Source organism: Octodon degus, unplaced genomic scaffold, assembly GCF_000260255.1.
Source record: "Octodon degus isolate 3935 unplaced genomic scaffold, OctDeg1.0 scaffold00066, whole genome shotgun sequence".
NCBI lineage: Eukaryota > Metazoa > Chordata > Mammalia > Rodentia > Octodontidae > Octodon > Octodon degus.
This window is the reverse complement of record NW_004524642.1, coordinates 13,392,793-13,403,085: the sequence shown is the minus strand read 5'-3', so window position 1 is coordinate 13,403,085 and position 10,293 is coordinate 13,392,793. Positions and strand designations below refer to the sequence as shown.

Sequence of the window (10,293 nt, the reverse complement as noted above, 5' to 3'; positions counted from 1 at the left end):
CCATGTGGATGAGTCATGGTCATTGCTTGGCCAATTTGCTCTCTGTGAAAGCCTGAGAGGATGTTTTCTCACCATGTGACTCTCCTTAGGCAAACTCTACATCATTGATTACTTTCCTCTGTTGCCCCATAATCTCCTCGATCAGAAAATTTGGGACACACCTGAATTACATAATGTTACAGTATAGGTTCTCCTATGCCCTGAGGTTTCACTGACCTTGGAAGCCTAGGGCCAAAATGTTCAGCCAGAGACTCTTTAGGAAGCTTCTAAGCAGCATAATTCATCTCTCTTATTTATTTGTTTGTCTTGTTTCTCTAGACATCCCTGAGTAATACACGTGATGGGACATCTGGTCTGTCAATCAGTTTTCAGGAGAAACTTGCTTTAAGCAGATCACTTGAGAAACAGCAAGTGTTTACATATATACACACATGGACAAACATACTTGCATATCTGTGCACTTATTACAGGAATTAACTCTTGTTACTATGGAGATTGAGAAATCCCATGATTTGCTGCCTACAGATGGTGATTATTATCAGTGATAATAATTTAGTCTAAGCCCCAAGGCTCAAGAATTAGGAGAACTGATGTCCAGAGGCACAAGAGGGATGTCACTGCTCAGGCACAGTGAATTCACACTTCCTTTTTTGTTCAAATTGAGCCTTTCACAGACTGGATGAGACCCACCCACCCTGGTGAAGGCAATCTTCTTTCTCATCCACTGATTCAAAATCTGATATTCTCTGGAAATATGGTGCATTGTCAGATATCTGGGCATTCCTTGGCCTAGATAAGCTGATATGTAAAAGAAGTCATCATAAGACATTTAAGCAGAGCCTTAAAAGTTGAAGAGAAATTAATCAGGCCAACAAGGATTGGCTCTTGTGGGAGAGGGGAGCATTGCAAGTGAAAGAAGCCAGATGCCCCAAGTGGGCACTGCCACTTCCCCATGTATATGGAAAGCAGTACTAAGAGGCCTGTGGGGAAATGAGGTTGGATGACAACAAGGAATAGATACTGTGTAGCTTGTGAATTATGTCAGCGCTGTGGACTGCAGTGCATCCCATGGACAGACTGAGAATCTAGAGACCAAGGAATTTGTGGAGATTGTAACCACACAGCATATCAGAAGGCTGTCAGGGAGAAGTCAGAACACTTGGTGAGAATCACTGTTAGAGGAACTACTGTTTGGGTTTAGCTCCCATCGTGGAGGGATCAGAAAGAAAGATCTTGATAATCCCAACAGCCCTGTTGTAGTTTTAGTCTTATTTTTGAAAGAAAAAAGAAGCCTACCTACTTATTTCTTGGAAGCATGGCGACTTCATAAACCATTATATGGGAAAATGTATGATTAAAAATATGAATCTTTAAATTGTTTAAATATTATAATTACAGTTCCTCTTTTCTAGCTGGAACCATGGAAGGCATAGAAGAGAAGAAAAAGGAGGTTTCTGGTGTGCCAGAAACCCTTAAAAAAAATGAAGACATTTCGCAGAGCTGAAGATAAAGTGCCTGAGAAAGAAGTTTGCCCAGAAGATGCATTGAAAGGTGAGGAGGAAGCTCATCTGTGAAAAAGCCAGACATTATCATAAGGAGCACAGACAGATGTACAGAACTGAGATCTGAATGGCTAGGATGGTGAGAAAAGCCGGCAACTTCTATATCCCTGCTGAGCCCAAACTGGCATTTGTCATCCAGATCAGGGATATCAATGGTGTGAGCCCAAAGGTCCGCAAGGTGTTGCAGCTTCTTTGTCGTCACCAAATCTTCATTGGTACCTTTGTTAAGCTCAACAGGGCTTCAGTTAACATGCTGGGAATTGTGGAGCCATACATTACATGGGGGCACCCAAGCCTGAAGTCAGTGAACGAACTAATATACAAGCGTGGCTATAGCAAAATCAATAAGAAGCGAATTGCCTTGACAGATAATTCATTGATTGCTCGATCTCTTTGTAAATACAGAATCATCTGTATGGAGGACCTGATTCATGAGATCAATACTGTTGGAAAATGCTTCAAAGAGGCAAATAAGTGGCCTGTGGCCACTCAAGTTATCTCCACGAGATGGGATGAAGAAAAAGACCACCCATTTTGTGGAAGGTGGAGATGCTGGAAATAGGGAAGACCAGATCAACAGGCTTATTAGAAGGATGAACTAAGGTATCTACCATGGTACTTTTATGATTTGGTCAGTTCATAAAGTATCTGCTTCCAAATTGAAAAAAAATAGTATTACAATTACCGACACATTGCCATGAATCCCTTTTCAAATGCTCTCCTCACTTTTAATACACTTAGCCCATCATCTTGCTATTTTCTCAAGCAGTATTAAATTTCTTTTATGTGAGTGCCTTTTATTTATCTGTTGCAGCTGCCTTGATGCCCTGCATTTAAACATAATTTAAAACATTTATCTCTCATGGTCACCAACTTTGGGGAAGAACCAGAACGGCATGGTGCCAAATCTGTTTATAAGGAAGGTGAGTGCATAATGGCATGTCTTTCCAAGCCTTTCCTTTGGATGGCACTAGTTAGCAACATTCACTGTGTTTCTGGTCACATCTCAGAGAGGCTGAAAGAGGACATCCAGAACTACTTCACAAAGTGGCAAGAATGATGGGTAAATTGTGTTTGAAGTGAGATGGAATATTTACTGAGACAAATATTTTAAATTTAGACATTCATTATTTTGGTTTCTGATGATATGCATATACGTAGAGAAATAAAATTATTTGTCGTGGGTCAGAATCCTGTCAGAAGGAAGCTAAATTGTGTGTTTTTAAAATTTTTTTATTCATTTTAATGAGAAAATGAAACATTTCCAAAACAGGTTAGTAGGACAGTTACAATAATTAATACTTTGAATATTGTTGTCTTCATAGTAGTTATTCAGAGGACAAGATGCAGACATGATATCTTGTCTAAACAATATTAGTACAAACCTTTCTTCTCATTGAACTAAGAGAAAGTAGCTGTATACTTATCCTAACTATTTTGTATATACATATATTTTTTTTACCACAAAATGGTCCTTTATTTATATCTTTTTTTGTTTTGTTTTGTCAGAGGTGGGTGCTCCATTACTGTTAGAGAAGCTGTATTAGGAGAAGTCCTTAAAGGACCTTTTCATACTAGATGCCAGTTCAAATATTGTAGGTTCTTGAATTTGGCAAAATAACCCAATATAGTCCAATAGTTCATAATAGTAGTGCGTTATCAGCAGAACTAGTAATTGTCAGAAGTTGTCGACTTGAGCCTTTTACAGCTCAGTATATTAATATGGCATTACTTTTTATACCTCTTGGTTATACTTTTCTGCTGGATGCTTAAGACCAAGTTAAAGCAAGACCTATATAACTAAAAATATAACTTTCGTATCTGACAAGGTCAGTCAAATCCCCTCAGGATTTACCCTGAAACCATGTATGAAAGCTAAACTTTGATTTGCAAGTTATACTAAATATACCAGAGTTACTTTTTGGATAGATTCATTTCTTCTCTTATAGACGTTCTTTTCTAACTCTATCATGTTAACCCAGAGAATTGTTTGTCTTTGGTACATTTAATTTGCTCAAGTTATTCTCTCTTTTCTATCCTGAAAAAGCTTACTTTCTGCTGTTTTGAGCTCATAACTCAAGTTTTCATCTGTTTAATTCTTATATGAAAACATACTTACTAGAATTTCACTCCGTTTTCCTTTTTTTTTCTCTTAAGTGATATGTCTGGGATAAAATGTCATCTAAAACTCACGTGCGACTACCCCTGGCCTATGGTGCTCCTATTTCCAGACACAGCTTTTTAGCGGGATAACAACTTCTCTCCAAAAACACCATCTGGTTTATTAGAAATTTCACATACAGTTTGATACAATGAGTTTTTCAGTTCAGTGCATAATAGATCTTTGGATTATCACTATTGTAAATGAGAGAACATATATATTTAGTGGGGAAAAATTATTTTGGATCTAATCCTGGTGAATAAATTGAGCATGCAGTCTGAATGAATATGCCATGGTGAACTCGAGAAGTTTAGTATTGAGACTAGTGGAAGGGATAGAACCCTGGATACGGATGTCTCCTTAGTCTTATGATTTTTTCAGATTATTTATATTTTCTCAGACTCCTCAGTTTTATTGCAAGAGTTTGTATACCATGTCATACCATGTAGGAAGGCATTAATTCTAAAGGTAATAGGAAGTACTAACCAGAATGCAGCGAAATTGGATCTATTGTGTATTTTTGGTGGAACTATAAATGGTACAGCCCCTTTTTAAAGGGTTTAGTTATTCCTCAGAGAAATGAAACATCATGACCACATGGCTCAACCATTCCACTTCTAGGGACATGCCCTACCAAACTCAAAAGAGACATGTACTCTAAATACATAACATCATTATTCACAGCAGGCAAAAAGCAAAATCAAAGTCTATCTTTTGATGATGAGAGAAAATAACATTATATATAACAGTAAAAATGCAATGAAGAACTGACTTATGCTACATGGGTAAGCCTTGAAAACCATATACTTAATTTTAAAAAAAGAGAAAGAAAGAAAAGAAAAGCCAGACACAAAAAGTCACAGGAGCATTTTTCATTTTTTTTTTATTTATTGCATACAGGGTCTCACTACACAATTTATTCTCATAGTGATCCTTTTGTCTCAGCATCCCCAGTGCTTGTAGGTGTGCACTACTACACCCAGTTTTAGGGCTGGCAGGGAATGCTCAGTGTTCCAGGGCTGGCACAGCTTGTGGTGCCGGGAATCATACCCAGGTCCTTGTGCTTGTCAGGCAGGCTCTTAGATCCCTGAGCTATCTTTCCAAGACCCATTTAAAGTTCTATTTGTATAAAGTACCCAGAATAGACAAATCCATAGCCACAAACAGGAGGTTTCTAGTAGCTGCAAGGGCAGTGGAAGGAAAATGAGGGCAACTGATAATGGATACAGGGTTTCTTGTGTGAGGATTGAAATCTCCTGGAATTCACAATGATGACAATTGCTTGATATCATACATTTTACAGGGGTGCATTTTATGGTACATGGATTTTACATAAATGCAATAAAAATTTCAAGAGTCTATACACAGAGATAAATATAAACAAGTACATTTACTGTCAAAAAGTCTGATGAAGTTTAAATATATACTTAAAACTGTAAAATATTTACATCATAATTTAAAATACTATATAATGCTCTAACACAGGCCACATTTATAATTCATGAAGTTATTTTTCATGTAGTATAGATACTACATATTTACATTTGAGAATTTCCAGAAAATATAACCTTTTCATGCACAGTCTGATCATATTAGTTTCCCCCATACCTTCAATCTTAAGCCCTTTCTTCAACTTTTCTTTCCAACATGTTACGTTAATGGAAGTTGAGGACAGCTTTACTATGGACAGTTGTGGCACTTACTGATCAAGAATTCTTATTGCCACTTCTAACTGGAAATTCCATAAGAACTTTAAGCATTGCTTAGAAAGAAACATAAATACTCACCCAAGTTTTCCCCTCTTTCAGAACACCAAAGTGTACAAAATAATACTACTAGTTAATGACCGTTAGACATCTTCACTTTTTGAAAATGCACTAGATGCTTTAAATAGTGAGTCCTTAACATGGATTTAAAATCTCATATAGTCTACAAGAATTTTAGACCTAAAAGTACCACACTTTAAAACTATGAAAAAACACTATGATAAAACACTATGAACTTCACACTGGTGAGCATTTGTTTCTTTTTAAAATACATTTACTTAAGATCTAATATTAATTTTTCAATAAACTAAGAGATCATGATGTAAGATAAGTAACATAGTTTATAGTATTGAATTAATAGCTATGGAAGATTATGTTATAGGCAGTGTAAGTGAAAGAGAACACAATGTCTAAGAACAAATTTAAAAAGTATTGAATCCCATAGGGATAAAACAATGAACACTGTGCTTAGGAATTGTCCCCCAAAGCTTGATATATAGTTTGCATTGTGCACTAATAATGTCTTTCCTGGACAGTCAACATTGGGCATTGATGTCCGGGGGGTTCTTAAAAGTTAGAAATAAAATACATTGGGCTGATTTGTTTTCTCTGTACTCTAGATAATTCCCATTTATCCCCACAGCAGTAAGTATCCAATTAATAATTGAAAAATGGTGAAGTACAAAAAGCGATTCTTTCTCCATCAAGATTTGAAAGTGATGAAGGAGAAACAGGAAAGAAATTCTGAGATTCCACAGTCTTTGACTCTTCAATTTTGCTTTGAAGAAAATGTGAGCTACCTTTAGTAGCCACCATTTTGTAATCCCAAGAACAGCTAGGCAAAAAAAAAAAAAAAAGTTCTTCTGGCAGAAGATTGGTCTTGTCACTGAATTCTGATCCACTGAGGTCCCAGACCCTGCTGTAGAAATGGCAGGCATGACAGGCAGGAAAGGCCCAGGCTGTCAACAGCTCTCAACCTCTCTTGTCTTGAGTATTTAGCTCCCAGGACACACAGTGTCCCTGCAAGTATAAACAAGGGCGCATGTTATCAGAATATCCTGCACAGTGGCATTGGCAACATAACGGTTCTCATGGCGGTAGTGTGCATACCCCCAGACATGACTAAACACTACCACCAAGGCTATTCTGTTAGGGCAGAGAAACTAGAGTTTATGTCACTGTGAGGGTAAATACTTGTCAATACACACCTGTCAAAACCCTGCACTATACAACACAAATAACCTGACATTAACTGAGAAGTTTACTTCATGTACCTATCAGACCATCAGTTGTAAGAAATGAGCAGTACTAATGCAAAATCTTAGTTATAAGGCAAACTGGAAGTGAAGGAGGGAGGCAATATGCTGGGGCTCTGTACTTACTGTTCCATTTTCCTATAAATCTAAAGTTTAACTTAAAAATCCACTCAGTAGGACTATATCATCCCAAATCCTCACACTCACAAGCAGATATTTGACAACACAGATTCTAGAACCAGATGGTCTGGGTTTGAATTCTGACTGTGCCACTAAGTAGCTTTTAGATTTCAGGCAAATAACTGTCCTGCACTTCATTTTTTCTTCTGAGCAGTAGGAAATAGGGTAAGAATCCCCATCTAATAGCACTCCTAGCGTAGAACACTGCCCGAACACACTGAGTGCCGCATGAGATACCATTGTGATTTTTGTCATTCTATAATGAAATAATTCAAGAACTGCAGATCTTAGTTCTTTCCTCTTTCTACAAAGAAAACAACTTTCCAGGAAATGAGCCTCCTAGAAAATGGCAAGGTTTTCTCTTGGGAGGGTGGTTAAAGAGAAACAGATTTCAGAGAAGATGGTCTCTATCATTATTGTGTCATTTTTAATGTTACCTGTTTTTTTAAACTTAAATATTTTCAGGGGGGATCTGTTGGGTTTTGTATTCTTGAAGACTGTGCCAGGACCTGTTGGAAAAGTGAAAATGCTAAATAAAGCACTTTTTTTTCCAAAGAGAGAAAACTTTATAGCATATTCAATATCTTGCTTTCTACAGGAATGAAACTTACCTGCAAGGAACAAATGTTTTTACTGCAAGAGAAAGAAAATCACTAATTTAGATTAAATGACTTTTAAGGACATCACAAATAGAGACACATTGTGTAAGGGACAAACTTGAGTGTGGGACACATGTTTGGATATTCCTTGAGGGATATTTCCACAACTTAACATGGCATTCTAAATGACCTTTCTAGGAAGCCCTTTATTCATTTCGCTAGAATACTAATTATGGCATTCTCTGTGCCACTCTAGGGGAACCATAGAATTCAATATAGGTAGTATCTCCAAATATTGTGCAGTGTTAGTTCCACTAATACTGATACTTCTTAAGCCTCCCCCAACTTCAAGTTGCACTTTGAATTCTTTATCCTAAGACTTTTGCTTAATTACACAGTAGATTATTATTGTTTATCCAATAACTAGATTTTGATAATTATTTAAATTTGCAAGAAAGACCATAACTCATGAATGAGAAAAACCACAGACTTTCAGGATGATTTTTGGAGTACCTCATGAATCCCCTCACCTTTCTTCCGAAAGTTTTTCAAAAGCAAGAGGAGAAATGATCCCACTGCCATGAGGGAGATTCCTGCAGCAGAAAGCTGAGCTGCCAAGGAAATGTTAGAGGCTGCAGGAGCTAAGGGAACAAGAGAGGGAGAGCCATCACACACAGTAATGGGTTTTCTGTCCTGTCTATTGGACCTTTTCTTCATATATTGTTTACTAGGAGTGAAAGAGTCATCTATGTAAATGTATAAGGCACAGATTGTGGCATGTGTACCACATCACCCTTGAGGGTACACCATTCCCTTCCCACACCAGAGAGAACTCTAATTTGCCAGCTTCTCACATAATGCCACATAGTGCCTTGGATAATATTCTCTCTCTCTCTCTCTCTCTCTCTCTCTCTCTCTCTCTCTCTCTCTCTCTCTCCTCTGTCTGTCTCCTTCCCTATCTCACTTTCCTCCCTCCCTCTCATTTTTCCATATCTCCCTCCTCTTTTTACCTTCAGACCTTCTTTTTCCAACTATTGGAGTTCTATCTATTCTATCAACATGCTACTTGTTCTATTTCTTTTTCCATTAAATATTGACCAGTTTGTTAACATAAGCAGCCTTTCAGATTTGCATATAATGACTACTTAATCAGTGAACATTGTAGCTTCCCTTCTTCTCTCCAGTCCCCTAGAAAACCACCATCAATCAATGCTTCACCTTCACAGGTAGGCAGCATCCCAGACCATTGTCCTGTGGCACCACATGTCAGAACTGCAGAGCCATTGAGTATCCATCCTTCAGGACATGCAAACTTGCACACTGTGCCAAACACAGGCTCACCGCTGCAGCTCATGTTGATCTGTGCCAGAATTTCTGGCCTTGAGCAATGTGCCACTGTAAACAACAACCCATAGGCAGAGGTCAGGAAATGACAGCTGAAAGACTTGTACATCTGGCAAGTGTAATTCATAAGCACTTTTTAGTATTCAGTTTGTAGGAAATTAGGATCAAACAAACTGAATAACTCAGGTTCAGTGATTTATGAGCTACTTAACCCATATCCTAAGTCTGAACTCAGGGCCAGCCAAATAGCTCAGAGGATTAAAGTGCCTGCAAACAGGTGCAGGGGCCAGGAGTTTGATGGCTTGATTCGTGTGCCTATTGTGCTGGACCCGCCCCTGGGGCATGCAGAGACAGCAATTGAGACTGGGTGTGGCGGCATGCATCTGCAATCCCAGCTCTTGGGAGGCTGTAAATAGGGGGATCACTATAAGTCTGATCTAGTAGTGAGACTCTGAATACCCTGTAGACCCTTCCCTAAAATGCAAATTAATTAATTAATTAATTAATTAATTAAACTAAGTCTGAACTCAGTGGTACCTTCACAGGAGGGGACTGCTTGGGTCCATTGTCCCTGCGAAGTGCATTCAAGTTCAGTTGATCCATGTAAGTCAAAGCCTTCCATGCAGTGGAAAGTACAGGAAGACTTATAGGTGAATTGCCCAGTAGGGGAATGCATGCATTTCATCATGCTATTCGGGGGCTGATGAACAGCATCACAGGTCACGGCTAGAAGACACAAGAGAGTACTTTAGAGGCTTATCTGCACTGTATAACAAACAGCAGGTCTCTCAAGGTAACCAAGTCTCACAGCTCTGCAGTGGTTCTTTCCTTAAATAAAAATAAAAACAGTGATTGTATCTTCAAATGTGGGCTTCTCATAGTCCCAGTCTCCTGTGGAGTCACACAGGAGCCTTCCAGGTCCTTACAACAAAAATCTCTGCTCACAAGAGAACTCACACTTTAGAAACCTTCCAAAGCACTAGCAAGACAATTCATGTTTCCTTGCTCAGGGATGGCTAAGGCTCTGCCCTGAAAAGCTGGGAGAGCAAAATGATGGTCAGTAAATAGCTTGGTAGGATTAGAAACTATTTAGTTTTTGATGGCACAGTTCACTTGAGACACAGCAACATTCAAAGAACTCAAGATGATTCTTTAATATTTCCTGAACTGTGGGTAAGAAGGCAGTGTTTTCTTCAAATTCCAAGCCCCATATAGACAATGGCACTAAAGAAAGGATAGATTTTAATAGGAATATTGGTTCCTAGGCACAGCTTTTCTGATATGCAAAAGAAGTTAGGGCCCCGGGAAAGATATTGCATAGTCAGAGAAAAACATAACCATCCTGGATGCTTGTAGATGTTACCCAAAAGAAAGGAGAGGAAAGCTAAGTAAAATGTGTGTGCTTTGTGGTTTGTTTTTTTTTTT

General features: G+C 38.3%; 1 protein-coding gene across 1 annotated transcript in view; it reads right to left on the bottom strand.

The window, feature by feature from the left end:
* Nucleotides 1–8,054: 8,054 nt before the first annotated feature.
* The window catches only part of Sele (selectin E), a gene marked incomplete at its 3' end in the record, with an annotated part of 9,408 nt that continues 7,169 nt past the window's right edge, over nucleotides 8,055–10,293 (bottom strand). The window contains 5 exon segments of the mRNA XM_004634841.1: nucleotides 8,055–8,165; nucleotides 8,743–8,919; nucleotides 9,406–9,596; nucleotides 9,729–9,831; nucleotides 9,834–9,905. Of these exon segments, the coding sequence (XP_004634898.1) occupies nucleotides 8,055–8,165; nucleotides 8,743–8,919; nucleotides 9,406–9,596; nucleotides 9,729–9,831; nucleotides 9,834–9,905 (654 nt within the window).